Source organism: Ricinus communis, chromosome 6 (genome assembly GCF_019578655.1).
Source record: "Ricinus communis isolate WT05 ecotype wild-type chromosome 6, ASM1957865v1, whole genome shotgun sequence".
Classification (NCBI taxonomy): domain Eukaryota; kingdom Viridiplantae; phylum Streptophyta; class Magnoliopsida; order Malpighiales; family Euphorbiaceae; genus Ricinus; species Ricinus communis.
The window spans coordinates 18,666,161-18,685,327 of record NC_063261.1 but is presented as its reverse complement, the minus strand read 5'-3'; the positions used below and the strand labels follow the sequence as shown (position 1 = coordinate 18,685,327).

Below are 19,167 nucleotides of genomic sequence, written 5' to 3'. Positions count from 1 at the left end.
TTAAAATAATTATATAAATAGGTAGAAAAATGCTCTAACTAATTTTTAGATAATTACTATTTACGTCCTATATTTTTTTATGTGATACTAATTATCTTGTAACATTTAAGAAATATATATTTTCATTATTTTACTTTGTTTTTCATCAGAATTTTTGTTAAAAAATCGATAATTATGTTTGATTTTATACTATTTACCTCATGATCTTTAGTATATATAAATCTTTCTTTATAATTTATTTATTATAATAAAGCCCTTTTGTCTAATTTTTATTAGTGTTTGTACGAGAATAATTAACTAATATTTTTTAATTATTTTAATTTTTAGCATATAATTAAATTTTAGTAAAATTTAAATATCTTAAAAGTATTTATATTAATTAAAATATTTAAAATTTATATATTTGATTTTAAATTATTAAAATAAAATAGATATTATTCTTATTATTTATTTTATTACAGTAAAACTGTAATTTTGATAAGAAATTCAAGGATCAAATTATATTTTTTTTATTAATTTAGTACCTTAATTGCTTGATTTTCGATATACAAGAAAATCTTAGTAAAAGATAAAATATAAAGGTGAATTTGTATATTAATAAAAAAATTATGAGGTAAATAGTATAAAACTAAACCTAATTAATGAGTACTGAATAGCAATTCTGACGAAAATAGTTTTAATATAAAATTATAAAATAAAAATAAAAAAATATTTTTTAAAATATTTAGAGTAACTAATATAATGTGAAATTTTTTTACTTGTTTTAGTTTTACTGTTGCTCGATTTAATTTCATTGTGTAACTTTTCCATCTACCTGCAGACAGACGTGTCAATATCGCAGCCGCGTGTCCACCTTAAACATGCAAGTGATATAATGCATGCAAACACATCTGATCCAACGGAAAGTTCTAAAAGATCGAGGAACAAGAATACTAATAATAACAATCAGAATCTAAACAAAGATACGAATTTGCAACGAAGCCAATCGCAATAACTAATTTCTAAAAATTTTAATCTTTTCAATCATTCATGGCTTCAAAGCCAAATAATAAAAGTAGAACTTATGAAATTCACTTTCACCAGCAAAAGTACAAGAAAAAAGGAAAGAGAGAGCAGTTAAAAATTCTTCTTTTTTCTCTTTCCCTTTCTTTAACTACCATTCAAAAGCCAAGTCACAGTAGCTGTTTTGTTTTTATTTTTAGTTATTTTCTATAAGTATCGCTTTCATAATGGCAGAAGAAGAAGAAACCAAACAAGTCAAGCCATTATCTTCTTCTGAGGAGCCAAACCCATCAAGGGATGCTCAGATGGCTAAAGTCCCAACTCCTTCTTCCGCTCCTGCACCTTCATGGTTCACTCCTAAAAGGTGGGTTTTTTTTTTTTTGGCTTTTGCTTCTTGATTAGCAATTTTTTGTTTCTGGTTCTGGGTTGCTGTGGCTTCTCAAGAGTTTTGCTAAAAGGTTGGATTTTTGTGTATTTGATAACTTTTTGTATAATTCTGGGTGTTGATTTGCTTGGTGGGAAATGTACGTCTGGGTTCAAAATTTTTAAGACTGAATGAGGCTTCTGTTTTTACTATTTTTTAGATTCTCAATTGGATGAGAGTGAAGACATGAAGAGAACAAGTTATCTAATTGAAGTTCTAAAACTTTTTAATGAACTAATGAGAGAATATAGTGGCAAGTATACAGTTTCATTTCCATATGTTTGTTCATTTACCTTTAATTTAGAAGGTAAAACCCTAATGAAACTAGTGATGGCCTATATTTATTTTATTTATTTATTTGTAATCTTTTTATCAAACGCAGTGGGCAAATTATCTATTCATGATAAGAAGCCGGGTGGTTTTGTTATTGGATTGAGTGATATTGTCTGATAGTTTAGAAATTTTGACTTAGCATTGTATGATTCTGCAGCACGGATTTGTAGATTTTGTGCTTCTTGTGTGAAGTTTGCTGCTATAATGGTGTATGATAAGCTCTTTAACCTTATTTTTGCAGGCTGCTCGTTATTTTTTGTATCATCAACTTGATAAATTATGTGGATAGAGGAGCAATTGCAAGCAATGGTGTTAATGGAAATCGTAGAACCTGCACAAGTGGTACATGCACATCTGGTACCGGAATACAGTAAGACTTGCTCCTTTCTTTTCTTTGGATGTCTAATACTCTCCCTTCACCCTTTGCGGGTAGCCCTCCTAATGGACTTAACCACTTGATCTGAAAGACCAACCTGAGCTACTTTAGGTCGCCAAGATGTGAGTCCTTGTTGGCTATCACAAGGCCTTAAACTGTTTGGTTGGCATTTTAACTCCTTTCTTCCTTTAATCTCAGATTGAGTGGCTGTTATGGCGGGATGCTAATTTCTCATATTTCTACTTTAAATGTAATAGCACTACTCAGCTTAATTATTCAATCTTCCAATATGCCTCTTGTGAGGAAGTTTCTGTTTCCTTAAAAGGAAGCTGAAAAGTAAAGACTGAGAAACCTAGCTTCTGAACCAGTGTCCATCCAATGCCAGTGTAAAGTATCTGATTTTTGCTACTTGCAGAATACAATTAATCTGTTTTAATTGGTAAAGATTCAAACTGTATGTTCTTTTTGTTTCGTTCCCCTTATAAGTTCTAATTTATTCTTAACTGATTGGAATTTGCTCTCAATATTACTCTTGTACCACCTTCTATCCGCCCACTTGAGAACTGTCGCTTACATATTTTGCAGAAACTCAAAAGCAGTTTTTTTTTAAGTTTGGTTTCCTTGTTGCGTACAGGGGGGACTTTAATCTAAACAATTTTGAAGATGGAGTTTTATCGTCTGCTTTCATGGTTGGACTTCTAGTGGCTTCTCCAATATTCGCATCACTAGCAAAGAGGTAATGACTGCTTCTTGCTTGCTGATACAGTTTAATACTTTAAGAGGGTCAGAGGCTTGGTTTAAAGTTAACTTTCAACTTCAAAATTAATATTTGCAAGAAATGAATGTAGCAGAAAAGTTGGCTATAAGTATGGTTAGAAAACATTATGGTTAAATTAAGAGTGTATATTATGGGATTTAATTATAACTGCTTCAAACAGTTGTTCTGATAAAAAATTTATCCCAACCTTATCTTCGTAAGGTGAACTTTATGAATGGTATTCTTTATCATGCTTATAAGCATCAATGGCAGTGGAGGTTCAATCATTATAAGTTGGCAATTTTAAGCTTTTTGCTTGTTGCATCTTCAAGATCAGTATGCTCATCTTCACACTTCACAGTATGCTATGCAATATGATGGATTTCAATGATACAAGATCATTTAGAAACTGTTTATATGTTTTATACGTGTGTGCATCTGTAATGGTGAGTTTATTGCACATTTATGATAGCTGTGCTCTTGCTGAGAAATTATTCGTCTTATAGTACTTGCTCCTAAGGACCACTTACACATAATGCACAAAATGTGAAGTTCAGTTCAGCATAAACAGTAGTGCTTATTTTATATTTGTGCATTCAAACTTCTCTATCAAACTGATACAGTTCAAGATGTTTACCTTTCCTTGTGCCTTGATATGGCATAATTTTGTTCTTTTGCTTCCATGCAATGTTGTTTACTGTGTTGGCCACAAGAATTGAAGAGAAAAGAAAAGGGAAATTGGTGATTTTTACCTCAGTTTCTTGTAATTTGACAAAAGCTAGAATCTAATTTATGGTTAGAGATTTGAGTGAATCCTCATACATAATGGAAATTTTGCAGCTTTAATCCATTTCGGCTTATTGGAGTTGGATTATCAGTTTGGACACTTGCAGTCGTTGGTTGTGGTTTTTCCATTAATTTCTGGTCCATTACAATATGCCGCATGTAAGTAGTTAATTCTTCTTTTCTGTATTCATCTACTCACGACAAAAGTAAAGTAGCTAACTCTTTTATTGTCTTCTTTAGGTTTGTTGGTGTTGGTGAGGCTTCATTTATAAGTCTTGCAGCCCCATTTATTGATGACAATGCCCCTGTTGCTCAGGTTATATTTTCTTTCTTTTTCTGTGAATGGTTTTAATTAGTATATTTGCTGGTGTTTGTTCTGTATAATTGAAAGAAATAATAGTTATGTAAAATTGTGGGCTGTTTTTATCATAGAAGGTGGCTGGAGAACCATGCAGCTTTTCTGGTGTTTGACATGTAAATTAATTTGGTTTATGAATGACTATGCTGTGTGTCAATGGTCGTGGCTCCATAGTCTAGAGATACTTGTCCATTTTGTGGGGTGGTTCAATTATTATCTGCTTCAGATTTATATGGATCTTAGGTAGCATAACAAAGATTGTTTAACTATGAGTCTATGACCAATGATATTACTCAGTACAAGTTGATATGCTTCATGTGCCTTGGGATCATGAACTTTGCACCAAATGTTAGAGGACTTGTGATTTAAGAAATATCATAATATTATTAAGCTTACATTAGAGTTTTTATAAGATGCCTTGCTCCATTGGGGTTGCAAATACTTCATTATTTTAATCTAGAGGTTAGTCATGTTGCATCATATAGCTGAACACTGTAAACAAGAACTTGTATATTCATTAACATTGTCCAAAGTAAGTATGATATACTTTCTTAGTGTGCACATGAAGCTTCACCTTAATGTCAATGAAAGTCAAAGTATCTTATAGAATATTGCCTTAATGCCATCCAGTGTCATACGCTTTGCAACACTTTCGAATGTGTATGCAGACCATAAATGTCTCTAATTCTGAAGTTTGATCTCTGAGGACAAATTGGTAGCTTTTTCTTGTTGCAGAACTTTTCCACTTGAGCTAAGTAAGGTGTGTAACCACCAACTTAGCATTTACCTGCTTGATGAACTTTGAACATGCTCATGAGTGCTATATGATTTCAAGAACATCTATGGAAGGTGAAACACTCATGTTTATTTCAAAAGTGAAACCATATGAAATTATGAATATAAGTCCTTCTTAAAATCGAAGTAGCTTTTAGATCTATCCTCTTTGTACATTTGATTCATTGTTGCCAGAGATGTTGAATTGGATTTGGTACATTCTCTTTGCAACTGACTTTCTTGTCCTATAATCCTGTCTCATACCTAATTTTGTATCAGAAAACAGCGTGGCTTGCTATATTCTACATGTGTATACCTAGTGGATATGCCTTCGGCTATGTCTATGGTGGATTGGTAAGTCCAATACTTTATTCATTAAGCTTGTTGAGCATTGAGGTTCCTATGATAAAATATTATCTTATCGATTTACCTTGTAATCAGTTACAACTGCAAGATCTATCGAGCGATCACTATTTCCATCATATTTTCATATGATCCTTGAATTTATATGTGACTCCACTTATCTTCCTATTATTAATAGGTTGGAGATCATGCTAATTGGCGTTGGGCATTTTGGGGAGAGGCGATTTTGATGCTTCCTTTTGTTGTTTTAGGTTTTCTTATGAAGCCTTTACAGTTGAAAGGTGCAAACTGATTACATCTTTTATTCATCTGACCTGAAGGTTTCTTTTCCATCTATCCCTAAACAATTTGTGATATAGGTTTTGCTCCTGCTGAATCAAAGAAAGCACTGACGTCTGTAGAGACAGCTGTCTCAGAAGTCCAAGGTGCTATATGATACTTATGACAATATGGCATCAGATCATTCAGTACAAGTCATGCATATTTCATGTCAAAAATTCATTACTAAATAGATGCATAACATATCAATTTATGTGTTCTACCACAACTATCCAAGTTGTTGAACATGTATATATATGCTTATCTTAAAAGAAATTATCTAGTTACTTATATACATTTCCTTTTGAGGTTTATCATTGTTACGATCCTAGTTGGCAAGGTATGAGACTTGGATCCGCATTAAAAGTATGAAATTTCAATGAGACATTATATAGACTTAGGCTCTCCCACCTCAATGCGTTGAGGTTGGTATTGCAGTGTTTTCCCGGGGCTAGGGTGGTGACATCAGCATTAGAGTGTTTGCCTGGGGCTAGGGTGGTGACATCAGCATTAGAGTGTTTGCCCGGGGCTAGGGTGGAGCATGTTGCTGATTAATTATGATCTCCCTGAATATAATTGATTTTAACGGCATAATGCCAAAATTATCAGATACCTCAGTCATATGCCTGTCTTTTATGTTGAAAAATGTATGTAATTACATGAGGCATCAATTATTCCTCATTCAAAAGTTTTTGTTGGGGATCCTTTTTTTTTTCTTTTCTAATGAATGAAAAGCCTATATCTCTGTTCTTAGATATAATCTGGTTTAAATGCTAATGCAGATACAGAAACTTCAGCTGGTAAAGGTGAAAACTTGTCTGTTAAGGAAGAGTTAAATGATAAAAGCCCAAAGCCATCTTGCATGTGAGTTTACTTATCCTCATCTCATAATATCCATTATTAATTAGCTCTTCTATTTTGCTGAATATTTATATTAACATGAAATATTACCAGCCATTGGCTGTATATGCCATTTTTTGTACAGTGCCTACCATGTTTAGTTTTGCCTTGCTTGTTAATCTGATATCACTATTGACAAACTCTTATTGGATTTTTCAAAAATGTATTGCAGGTCAAGGTATGCAACCTTTAGTTTGAATCAGTTCTCGAGATTTATAAAAGACATGAAAGCTCTTTTGGTGGAAAAGGTTTACGTAGTAAATGTTCTAGGTATCTTTTTCTTACCCTTGTGGCTTTTTCAGTAGCATTTCCTTAGTTTTGCTCTAAAAGAGTAATTATCTAAAGGTTCGCAAAAAGATTTCATTCTGCCCTGAACTGTTTCCTATCCTTGACAGTTGATCCACAGAGTCCCTTTCTGGATTTGTTGCTTTTGAGTGTTTTACAGGGCATGGGATGTTAGCATCACCGGAAACATGTTGCTTTTGCTAGTTGTCTATGTACTAGTTTGCTGTACTGAGTCCGGCCTTCTTTTTCATAGGTTATATAGCATACAATTTCGTCATTGGTGCATACTCATATTGGGGACCCAAGGCTGGTTATAATATCTACAACATGGTAAGTTTCACCTTTGGTAAGTATGTGATGCAACAATGGCACTTGTTGATACATAAATTAAATGGTACAAAAATAAATTAAGAAAGGCTTGGTGAAGTAGCTGCCTTATTTAAAGTCATGTTCTTCTGGCAGACCAATGCAGATATGATATTTGGAGGGATTACAATTGTTTGTGGAATATTGGGCACAATGGCAGGGGGTTACATTCTGGATTACATGACTTCTACAATTCCTAATGCTTTTAAGGTACATTGTTCCTGTATTTAAAGGATCTATTGGCATTTTGCTTAATACTAGTCATTTGGCCTCTTTTAATTCTAAAACTAATACATTTTGTTTGGATGACCTTATCACTAGTTCTTGGCTGATTTAATTAGTACACTTCACATTCACTTTCTTCTTGTGGGTCCATTAATGACTACTAAATTCTACTTTTTGAGTTCTCCAATTTACATCAAAATGGTTTTGGGCTATAGCTCATCAAATGTTTAGCTTGGATGTGAGTAATTGATGAATTGAACTATCATCTGAGTCAATCCAAGGCTAGTTTATTGTAGTTTCAGCTAGTAGCTCAAGATCTCAGAAACATACTCTTTCACTGCTGACATATGAAATATAACAAGCGTATTAACTTGGTTTATTGCTGTATATTTGTTCATCTGATGGAGTTTGTCTTAACTGCTACCCCTTTTATTAAGGTCGTTGAGCACTTTTTACATAAATATTAGACAAAGTTAGTATTTCGTAATTAGCCATCTCACTTTTGATTTTTACAGCTTCTTTCAGTAGCTACATTTCTTGGTGCAATATTTTGCTTCTCCGCCTTCTGTTTTAAGAGCATGTACGTGTTCCTTGCTCTTTTTGCAATTGGTGAACTACTTGTCTTTGCAACTCAGGTACTTTCATTTCTTTTGCAGAAATGACTTTATTGTTAATTGCTTCCTCCATTTAATTCTCTAATGCCAGCTTTTACGTTCTCACTTCAAGAAATCTGTGTGTTTGTGCAGGGTCCTGTAAATTACATATGTCTCCATTGTGTTAAACCAAGCATGAGACCACTGTCTATGGCTATGTCCATTGTCTCTATTCACATCTTTGGAGATGTACCTTCCTCACCCCTCGTTGGGGTCCTCCAGGTTTGCCTTCATTGCTTTAATGGCCATGCCTTTGTATTATAGAACCAAAGTTATACAAGGCACAACAAAAAGCACAAACTTTTAAATTTTGATTTAACTCTTAAGTCATCCAAATAGCAACCTCATAAATAACTAGGTAACAACTGATAGCTAATCCTACTTCTACTAAGCTTAGGAATCCTAAACTAGGAAAAACTCAAAAACAATACTAAACAAGATAGGAGGCAAAAGAAAAAAGTTGAAAGATTTCCAATGACTATAAAATTCTTATATAGTACTAAACAGTAAACGCTAAACTTCCCAAGTAGAAATGTAGGCGAAAACCCCCTAAACTTCCCAAGTAGAAATGTAGACGAAAAACCTGAATTTCATCATGACAATTAAATCAAAACAATCCCTTAGTTTAGTTTTCCTTGACTAGATCACTTGGCCACTAGTAAAATGGTTGGCTTTCAGAGAAAGATTAAGATACATTCATAGGATTTGTACAAAAGATGGAAGACAGAAGCACAACCCTTTTTCTTTCTTATAAGTACACTTGAAGTGCAATTGAATTTGAGTGCAGAGAATGACCATAAAGGTGGCCAATGAGTATAACACTTGTATCACTCTTAGCATTTTGGATATAGAAATTGACTTCAAAGCACTTTGTATAATTTGCTTGCATATCGTATGTGTAATAACAACTTTAGTCGCTCAACATTAGAGATATCCTGCAGGACAAAATCAACAATTGGAGGCTGACTGCTCTTATTCTGACAGCCATTTTGTTTCCAGCAGCTTTCATTTGGTTTATAGGTAATTTCTTATAGTTATTTCTTCGTAGTGTCCTAGAAAGATGTAATAGGTCAACTTTTTGAAGTCTAGACCAGGCTTAGTATACGATTTGCTCATCTATATCCAATACATGAAGAGAGAAGCTGGTCACTACAAATATGGCTTAGGAATGGTTTATCCTTTTTGTTTATTTTGTATTAGAAAAAAGAAATGGTTGTGGTGACAGCCTATGTTTAGACTTGAGCTTTTTAACTTGGGAGGTCTCAAGTTTGAACCACTAGAACTGGGGGTTGGGGATTTATGGGATACTCAAGGCTAACCGTAAATTGGAAAAATAAATAGAGATTTCAATGATTAATAACTCTGGTTAGTCGGTATATATATATCATTTAGGATCAAATAGAGACTGCCATACCACCTGCAGAGACTGATATAATGTAATTCATTTGCGCTCCGCAGGAATATTTCTGAAGAGTGTAGATAAATTTAATGAAGAAAGCGAGCATCAAGTTGCTGTGACTGACAGGTCAAACACCACACCTTTACTTGAAGGCAAGACAGCAGAAACAACAGCAACGTCTGCTGAACCATGAATACTCACAAGAAGTATTTTAAAGATCCTGTTATTTTTTTCTGGTTTCATTCCTATACGTTCTTTTGTACTTGTCCTCGTTCTAATCGTTAGGTTAGGTGATTTCTTCTCTTCTGTAAATAGTCTCTCATGAGACATCTAAAGGCTTTTAGTTCAAAATTATAGACTTAAGGTATCTAATTCAAGATATTAATCCATTGTCTTCTCATCTGCCTTGATAGTTCTTTCAGTGACCCAGAAAGAAATAAATCAGTAATAATAGTTCTGCTTCCAGATTCAATCTGTCTCGCACATTTTTCAGTTGCTAAAAGCAAATTCTATTCCCTGCTGGCAAAATTTGTCAATTTTTACTGTTGTTTTCTTTAAGGCTTAGATACATGTATCAAGTTTGCTTTAGTCTTTTGGGTTGTAACTGAAATTTCTTTTGCTGTACTGAATTAATTTCTGTGATGAATAAAACTTCATCTTTGTTTAAAAAAAATACTAAAAAGAAATGGTTTTATTTGACATATCACAAAAAAATTAAGAGGGAAACACTTTCTCTAAACATTAATAACTTTCTGTTTAGCTAGTAATACTACCATTAATACACTCCCACTGCAACCCAAACAAAAAAGGGCGAAGAAGAAATAGAGGTAGGCCAACTCAAGGTGGCTTTTCTTTTCTTTTTCAGGTGAAACTCTGGAGAGCAAAATGTGATGTCAAAAGTAGAAGGATCAAGTCAATCACCATGTCTATACATATATGTTACACACTAGCATCTAATATTTGATCTTCCACATTACAGAGGAATGTGAGCTATCAACTGCATACTCAAGTTGAGAAGACACATTCCCATTTATTTCATGGGCTAACAACTTCAACTTTAACAAATGCAGCAACTCTTTGTGCCGAGATTGTTTTCTCTTCAACACTTTGACAAAAGCATTTAACCCAAGCCATTCAACTTCTCTCGCCTCCAGTTGAAGAATTGGATGGAAATGGGAGCCAGTGCGTGCAGAATACATCATTTTCTTTATAAGTGCGTACATATACCTAGAATCAGTGAACAAAGATCAATGCACACGGATAGAACTTGAAAGGAGCAAAAGCCGAACTCGTTCATGGGCAGTGTAAGATATTTTAAAAGAAAATATATTGTGCAGAAGCTATTTGGTGATGGCCATTTAATAACTCGTAGCATGATCACTGGTATAATCTAATTAGCATGACATATATCATGATATGCATATGCTTATCTCAAGTAACAATATTAAAGTACTACATACCTGAAGGACCTTTTGATGATCTTTAAATGGAATCCTGGGCGTAGTTTGCAGATGTACATCTCAGAAACATAACAATGGAACTTCATTGCGCATAACAAAAATGCTTGATAGATATTTAATCTAACAACAGGCCCTGTGTTAATATTTGAATCGAAGAATATGGGATGGCACTTTGGTCTCATGAAGGCAGACAACTTTGCCTTCAGATGGCGACCAGGTTTACCTTGCCAGGACACGTTCAGAGTCGACCTCAAATGGTTGTTCAGATATCTGTGTGGTAGATTAAATAAATTATGTGATAACCATATTGAGCATAAAGGTTAAACAAAGCGATAAAACTGATTGAATGATAAATATTTGAGACACATAGCTACAAGATCAGGTAACAACTGCTATATGGACACAGATAAATCAGCTACGACTCCCAGTGAAACTAACAACCAGAAATACAACCAAAGAGAAGCCAAACTATGGATGCTTATTCTGTCCATAAGAAATCATTAGGAACTAACCTTGTGTAGTCAGCCTGAACTTCTAAAGTGCAAGAATTTAAAAGCAATCCACTCCATCTAAGAAATGAGATACCATCTTCACCAATATAAACCCTATTTGATGGAAGTGCTAGTTCATGTCCAGAATGAAAACTAAGACAAAATTTTTCTTCATTCATATAGCAGTTGTAATCCCGGAAACCTCTCAGTAACCTGGTGTAAAAGCTCTCAGCTTGCTTCTTTGAGGTTGATATGAAGCACAAGTCATCAATCAATCTGAGAAGGATATAAGGAGATGAACCAAGTCTATCCTCACTGCTATTTCCTGCAGCAGAAGAATCCCAACTGTTGCATCTTCTAGATAAATCTTCAACAGTTGGTCCACGAGTTATTTCAATAAATGGAAAGAGCACATTTCTTTCAAGGTGACCATAGTATACTGAGCACAGCAGAGAAGACAAAACACTTCCTTGAGGTATACCTATGCCTTGCAAGTAAAATGTTTTATCTAACTGCAGCACATTACACTTCACATGCTCATATAGGTTGAAAAGAATCTCTTTCTTCTTCATATACCTACCTAACCCCTACAACAGTACAAAACATAAATAATTAAAATGAGTCAATTGCTGACAAGAGAAAGTCTATGCTTGACTATAATAACTTGACAATGTGGAGGATAAGATATCCTCCGATAATAATCAATATAGTAGAATAGAATATTAAACCTATAAAACTGTACCAACCATATATATATATCAGAATGAGCCATCGGCTTTTCATCATTCTTAACATGTATGAACCCAATTTAAAGGTCACTAAAAGTAAAAGAAAACTTTGTTTGATATGGATGGTATAATTACTGATCAACTAGAGAAACTATTTTGAAAGAATCACATTAATCAAAACATTACACAAGATAACTTGGAAAACCATGAACTTCTATTAAACTGTAAGAGGCAAGATTTTCTCCATTATTGGATGTTCTGTGTATATTTTGGAAGAATAAACCACAAAGTATAGCAGTGATTATGTATTGCACTTAATTTTGAAAATGAAAATTCACAGTGGTGTAACAAAGGTATACTGCGGAGAATAGATGGCTTGCAATGACCCAAAGCGAGCAGAAGAATGCCTTTTTGTAAAACCAGTGGTGTAACAAAGGCATATTCACAGTATGTCAATCCCGATTAATGAGGACTGGCAAAAATCAATAAAAGATCAGATCAAGTACCTGATTAATGAGCACACTATGCAATGACCCAAAGCGCCCAGAAGAACTCTTTTTTGTAAAACCAGCACCAATTTCTGAATCCATTAATGTAAGATTCTCATGAACCCACAAAGATTTCTTGGTGCAGACAACTTGAGAAGACTGTTGTAGAAGATATTCATTCTCATGTAAAATGTCTTTCATTACACTAAGCAGCTGATCCTGATTAACAGAATCAAATGCCTTTGATACATCAGAAACAACAATGTATACATTGGGAATGGTACTCAATCCATTCTTCAGGTCAATAATAAACAGGCCTAACTTTCTATAGATATCATTATAGTCAAAAACTGATGACCCTAACTTCTCTGGTTCTTTTACCAGTATACCTTTTAGAACAGCATACGTATCACGAAGAACATAATTCACAGGCTTGAAATGCTTATATTTAACTGATTTAGAACCAAACTGTGCTTTTCCAGGTATTCCTGTGGAAGAGGATTCTTGAACGAGCATTCTTGATGGTGCTTTGAGATTTACAAGCATCCTTGCTCCATTCTCTTTTGGGCGAAGTCTGAGCTTTGAGAATCCAAATAATCTATTGCCTATAATACTTTTAACCTCACTGGGATCTAAATGCTGGTAGTTCTGGTCTTTCAAGCCAGCAATGGTTGTATTTTTCAACTTCTCCCAAATTGGCTTCCGATAGTAAAAGACATCTTGTTTGCCATGCTCACTTTCAGTGACATAGAAGTTAGCTTGAAGGAGTGGCACAACCAAAAATGAGAAAAACCAGAATATCCATTTCTCTAAAAGCATATGTTTCAAATTACTTGCAGCCTCATTCGATTTACATTGTCCCTCTGGCACATTATTTAACATCCTAGCATTCAAGCAACACAAAGAGTGCTTATCAGAAAGAAATGGGAACCCTGATATCTTCAACTTATATATACACTGGACTAATGAAAACTTTTCAAATCTTCGTAGCTGAATGAACTTGGAAATATTTCTCCTTAAGATTCTCCAGTTGGAGGGAGCACCTAACAAATCTGGAGGAACTAAACTTCTACAAACAGCCCATATGAATGAAACCACTTGACTTTTCGAGCAGTATGACCTAATTGCCCCAGTCTGGGGATTCTCAGATGTTAGAGTTCTATTGCAATGCTCAATACTAACCGTACGGGATTTCTTAGTTACCACGCTCTCTGAATCATTCTCCTGAGAAAAGATTGCTAATAAAATTCTTCTTTTCTTCTTACAAGCCATAAAAGTATATTAAATTAAAATCACATGCGTCTTATACTTCACACAAGTCCTGTGCTGAAAACTAACCTCAAACAATGAGCTCATATTTTGATTCATCGCCTGAGTCAATGACGGAACAGCGCAATGCTTATCCAACAAGTGCAAATGCTTGCAGCAACGATTTCGGCGTATAAGAGTCTTTAGGAATTTAATAAGTGAATGATACCTAAGGAATCAAAGCAAACAAAATATAAACACATGCTATTAGTTGGTTATTGTGACCTATGCCAAGCAAATATAACTTCACGAGAGAACTACCAAACTAAGATCAGCAATATAAAGTAATGAAAGAGAGAACAATTTGAGTATTCTTTTTATGTTAGAAAAGTTAAGTTTATTAAAACCCTAAATGTTGCATGTAAAACCTCAGCTTACAGGCATGCCGAACCAAGAAGACAGAAGCTACTGCTGTGGGAGCATAGCACTGATGGAGCCCTTGCATTTACATTGGATAAGCCAAAAATACTACCGAAAAGAGTCTTTGAACCAGAAAAATTTGGCTTCAAGGAATTTAATAGATCTGAATATAATCAAGGTTGTCAAAATTTTGTTTCTTTCTATAATCAAGAAAACAGACTGGAACCTTAGAACAGCACAAATTTGAAGAATAGTACTGTGTTTCTAGAAAAGTAAGATGCTTAAAAGTGGAAGAGCATAACCTTATTAATTTATTGGAGTTTTGAAGGACAAAGAATTACATAAAATAAGTTTCTGCAGATTTAAGAAAGAATCAGTAAAGTAGGCAATGATAGCATGATGCTAAGTAGAAGACCATGATGGGAGAACACAATTTGCACATAGTACATATCTCAATATATAATAAAGGATACGTTTTCGTGGGAGAACTGATGAAGAGCGTTCCGAACTATAAAATATAGGTTGCCTATTAATCTGTGCACCTTTAGTAACTAAAAGGGCATCTTGCAATACAAGACAACAAGGGCATTGTTGGGGCATCTGCAGTATGAAAAACACTGAATAGGAGGAAACCATCTCCAATAACGGGAAAACTTATAGCCTAACGACATTATAATATGAAACCACAGATACCATTCCACAATTCCATATAGAAATTACCTTGTCGGGGGAATGAATTTTAATGTTATTAAGGTCAGACTGAAGTCTTTCCGGTGCAGTATCTTCATCAATACAGTTCATCAAGTAAGAGGTAGTAGCACTGGCTTCTTCAACATCTGAATGCCTGCGCTTTTTATTGCGCTGCCACCTAAACAATCTTGAATGCTTTTTGTGCTTTGCCTTTGCCATAACCTGATTTAAGCCGGGTAATTTTTCAATTGGGAACCCTTCATAATTCACAGTACAAGCTCCAGTTGTTGGTGAAGCTGCTTCAAGAATACTCATCTGACAACATCTATTAACAGGATGCCTGCTGATAGGTGTACTACTGCTTTCACTAATATCTGAATGCTTACGCTTTTTGCAGCGCTCCCACTTAAAAGGTCTTGAACGCTTTCTCATATTCACTAGTTCCTCATTTAAATGCACTTCATACATTGGTGCAGCTGCTTGAAGGACATCGATCTGGCCCTTGTTATTACAAAGATGACTGCCAGAAGGCTTTATAAAACTGCCACTGCAACTAACACAGCCTACACAACCCATAACACAGAGAGGATTGAATTGCTGCACATCTGACAATGAGTTAGCATCATCAACCCTATCCCTCTTCTTCTTGTGTCCTGATAAAAACAAATTTGACTTGGATGATCATGTTCCAATGACCCATCAATCTCATAGAAGCAATATACTGTAAATGAAAATAAATATAGCAAAATCACAACAATAAGAAAGTAAAAGAAATACAGAACTGCAATAACAAACCAGGACATGACAAAACATCTCCAGCTCAATCCCCATTTATTTTTGTTTCTACTTTTAAGCTTTTTTATTTGGAGGGGTAGGTGGAGATCAAGACTTCTTATGAAGAGAAAAAGGTAAAAGTCAAACACACTTCATTACTTGAAAGATTTGATCCTTGAAGACATAAAATTTCCAATGCCTTATATTAGTTTCTATCCTTTTCTTATTTCACCAATTCTTTTCCATGAAAATTCATCTTTACATAATCTCCAAATAGGTTGCAACTTTACTATCTCAGTTCTAAGTTTCCGTAGAAAAGGAACTTTACCGGAGATTGTTAGTAGAGACTGCTTCATGTTCTGCCAAAACCCTCAAGACTTTCTATTGCGTACATGTAATACATCAAGCATATATGATATCAGAAGTACAAAGTTAGCTTTAAAGGAAAGGATGCAATATATCTGGCATGCTATTCTCTTATTTGTAATGCTAGAAAATGGTATATCAACTTCCGTATCAGGCAATCAGCTAACATATATCATCCCCTTTCTTAGCTCAACAAATTTTAAAGCTATGATTATCATATCAGAGTAGTGATTGTTAACAAGAACAAATTTTGGATCATAAGTAGATGGTCTAGTGACAAAGTTTATTCCACATACAAGTCCAAGAGCAAAAGGAAGCATTTATCAACTGCTTTATTTTCTGACAAAAAGAAAAGGACAGGCAATTGCACCTACATTTGTGTATTATTTTTTTCTTGAGAATCAATATGCAATAACTGCATCCTGAAAAGCAATGAAACATATGATTTCAACTCTTAGTTACCAAAATGGTTGACCAAAGGATCTTGATGCCGTGGCTCTGCTTTATTCTTCATCAACTTAAGGGCCAAACTATTAACAGGTGGACCAGCCACCTGGCAGTGTTTCTTGGGAGGAAGTGGCAAAAATATCGAAGTATGCTTTAGAAGGTAAACCATGGTATCATCTCCAATCTGCATTGTGCAAAAATTTTCCACCACCTCATATTAACTTTCTAAGCAGTAAGCAATACCCAGGAACACTATCACTTGATGCAGTTCAATCCATATCATACCCTTTCTAGCAGAAGACTCCATGCTGATGAAGTCAGAAGCTCCACAATGGGGCTTGAATGATTACACTGTCACAAAGGCACAGGACAACCTTCAGTAATTGAAACAAACAAATAAAAAAACCAACTCCACTTCAAACGCACAAAATAATTAACATTATGATCATTAGCTTACATATAAACCTTGTACATGTAATCTCATCCCCAAAAATACACCGAAGGTACACACACATGTATGTAGATAGTTATGCATGTATATGTTGAATAATCAAACTAAGACATTGACAGTTCAAAAGTAATGGAAATTGGCTACAGGAATATTTTCCTGCATTCAATTCAATCTAAATTTCCCTTGTTCCGAGTAATAAAATCATGTGCAATAGTTAAACTGAAGTGAATAGAATTCTTGCAAAATCAAGTCACTTTTTAATATAATTTCATTTCTTTGAAAATGCCTCTTTTCTTTTAAATCAAACAGAATTAAACTCTCGAAGCAATAGACTTCCCAAATACACGTGCAATAATTCAATTGAATTCTTGCATTTTTAGACTTCCCAAAGCACATAAATACAGCTATCGAGAAATAGTAAAAGAAAAGAGAAAATCATAATAAAAGAACTTGCCTTGTCATAAGCACTACATAATACATTATTAAAGACCGTTGATTGCTCTCTCACCATCATTTCAATAGTCCTTACCACAATCTGAAAACAAACACAGCCATTAAGAAAACAAAGGTGACGTTTTACAGAACAATACAAACACACATAAAACAATATCGTGTTATACTAAAATGGACCTCATGTTGCGGCCAATGATTACTCGGAGGGAATTTAGCGGCGGCAAAAGGAGGCGCATTGGAGTCTAAAACGACATAGGAATGATTAAGAAGCTTAATGTAATCAGAAGGATCACGGGGTTGTTGGAGGAGAAATGAGGTGGGGTGTGATTGTGGAATGAAAGATGTGATTGTGGCTGATAGAGTCAGTGCTCTGTCCCCAAATAGCCTCCATAGCACTACTGGAACCCTTCGTTTCTTCCTCATTTTAGTAGAAGAGAGTGAGAGGGAAAGCTTTTGAGTTTTAGAGGAGCAAGGGAGGGGAAGTCTCAAGTGAGTTTTCTTTTTGGCCTCGTTACTTAAAAAACACAACTTTACATCTTTTAACAATTTTAATTAGTAATATCTATTTTTTCACAGCAAATTTTACTTTTTTATTTTTTATTTTTTAAAAAAATACTATTCAACCACAAAATACTTATTCTTTTTCATTATTTGAGAAAATTAAGTCAGCAATAGATGCTGATTCATACAATAAACCTAAACCACCGAACAAAGCTAGCTGTTGACTCATCTAAAAACCAATAACTGATCCCTAAAACAATCCATGGTTTCAAAAAAAAACAGTCTCATCTGTAAAATTCCTCTCAATAGCTTTCCAATCCAAACCACCACCGCTCCTCTCAGACCCATGTACATGAATCCCTCAAAGAGGATACAAGCAACACCTTATAAACACTCCAAATCAATGGACTCAGATCAACAAGAAGAGACTTTTGGGACTTGGCCAGCGGTGCATAGTAGTAAGAAGGTGATGAGGGAGGAGGGGTTGGGAGGGAAGAAGGGACCCAGGCAAATGATGACCCACTGCCTAATACTTTTATCATGGGCATACCTTTGTTAATCGTTATGTATGATAAGTATGTTGATAGCCTTATGGTTCAGGTTGTGGTATTGCAGTGTATTATTTGGCACACGCTTTTGTTGTTCTTTTTTTCAGTACAGAGGTGCTAAAATGTTGATTATGGAGCAATTTCCTGAAACTGCTGCTTCCATTGTGTTATTTAAAATGGATTCTGATGTTGTCTCATTAGATGGAAGAGATCTCTTAGAAACTGATGCTAAAATTGGTAGCGATGGGAAGTTACATGTTGCTGTAAGGAAGTCTAAAGCTTCCAAGAGATCTCTAGGTCATGGTTCTTTTTTTGGATTAACTCATCCTTCCAATCTTACTGGTGCTGACATTTATTGTTTGAGTTCGTCGCAAAATCCTACACTAAGAGCGTTGCGAAATCTTGTTGTGTCTGCGTCTTATCCAATGCCGAATCCAGAGTTTTCTTTTACTGTTCGTTTAGGTTTATTAGATGAGTCAGTATTTGTTACTGACTCATTTTTTTAAAATAAAAAATATATACAGTCAGCAAAAACCGCGACTTCTCCTGATCGGATAATATTTTAAAAAGAAAATAAAAATTATTAAAAAATATAAAATTTAGTGATTTTTAGATAATTAGGCTTTTTTTTTTCTACAGCTTTTTCTTGAGAAAATACAAAAAACGGTTTTCCTAAAAGAAAGTTGGGTTATTTTAATAAATAGAGTGTAAAATATACGAGTCAAATTTTAGAAAATCAATTCTAAATAGATAAAGTGAAATTCAAGTTAGATTTTGTTAGGT

At 34.4% G+C, this 19,167-nt stretch overlaps 2 protein-coding genes across 3 annotated transcripts; one reads left to right on the top strand and one right to left on the bottom strand.

Moving 5' to 3' along the window:
* The first annotated feature begins 1,045 nt into the window (after nucleotides 1-1,045).
* Nucleotides 1,046-9,791, top strand: LOC8279166 (probable sphingolipid transporter spinster homolog 2). Its single transcript, XM_002518251.4, has 16 exons — nucleotides 1,046-1,366; nucleotides 2,001-2,129; nucleotides 2,770-2,871; nucleotides 3,733-3,837; nucleotides 3,919-3,994; nucleotides 5,090-5,164; nucleotides 5,352-5,454; nucleotides 5,533-5,598; nucleotides 6,274-6,355; nucleotides 6,564-6,661; nucleotides 6,930-7,006; nucleotides 7,139-7,252; nucleotides 7,783-7,902; nucleotides 8,014-8,142; nucleotides 8,862-8,940; nucleotides 9,379-9,791. Exons 1-16 carry the CDS (start codon nucleotides 1,230-1,232, stop codon nucleotides 9,510-9,512), a joined length of 1,626 nt encoding a protein of 541 aa, XP_002518297.2. The 5' UTR covers nucleotides 1,046-1,229; the 3' UTR covers nucleotides 9,513-9,791.
* Nucleotides 9,792-10,033: 242 nt separating this feature from the next.
* On the bottom strand, nucleotides 10,034-19,025 carry LOC8279167 (telomerase reverse transcriptase). Of its 2 annotated transcripts, XM_015718682.3 has the most exons (12): nucleotides 17,513-19,025; nucleotides 17,337-17,417; nucleotides 16,717-16,782; nucleotides 16,447-16,615; nucleotides 14,875-15,497; nucleotides 14,628-14,754; nucleotides 14,173-14,317; nucleotides 13,825-13,963; nucleotides 12,505-13,710; nucleotides 11,292-11,857; nucleotides 10,780-11,049; nucleotides 10,034-10,546 (listed from the first exon to the last, which is right to left on the bottom strand). In XM_015718682.3, exons 1-12 carry the CDS (start codon nucleotides 17,756-17,758, stop codon nucleotides 10,273-10,275), a joined length of 3,912 nt encoding a protein of 1,303 aa, XP_015574168.2. In that variant the 5' UTR covers nucleotides 17,759-19,025; the 3' UTR covers nucleotides 10,034-10,272. The 2 variants fall into 2 exon arrangements, with proteins under 2 accessions (XP_015574168.2, XP_048231442.1); XM_048375485.1 differs by lacking the exons at nucleotides 16,717-16,782; nucleotides 17,337-17,417; nucleotides 17,513-19,025 and having other exon boundaries at nucleotides 14,875-15,441; nucleotides 16,447-16,578.
* Nucleotides 19,026-19,167: the final 142 nt, after the last annotated feature.

Excerpts from the sequence above, each read along its gene's own strand:
- LOC8279167 (XM_015718682.3), bottom strand. The coding sequence starts at position 17,758 with ATGAGGAAGAAACGAAGGGTTCCAGTAGTGCTATGGAGGCTATTTGGG. Across the intron at positions 17,418-17,512 it reads ATCATTGGCCGCAACATGAG|ATTGTGGTAAGGACTATTGA; the intron begins GTCCATTTTAGT and ends GTTTGTTTTCAG. Across the intron at positions 14,318-14,627 it reads ATCAGTTCTCCCACGAAAAC|ATCTATTAAATTCCTTGAAG; the intron begins GTATCCTTTATT and ends GATTATATTCAG.
- LOC8279166 (XM_002518251.4), top strand. The coding sequence starts at position 1,230 with ATGGCAGAAGAAGAAGAAACCAAACAAGTCAAGCCATTATCTTCTTCT. Across the intron at positions 3,995-5,089 it reads ACAATGCCCCTGTTGCTCAG|AAAACAGCGTGGCTTGCTAT; the intron begins GTTATATTTTCT and ends ATTTTGTATCAG. Across the intron at positions 5,599-6,273 it reads AGCTGTCTCAGAAGTCCAAG|ATACAGAAACTTCAGCTGGT; the intron begins GTGCTATATGAT and ends ATGCTAATGCAG.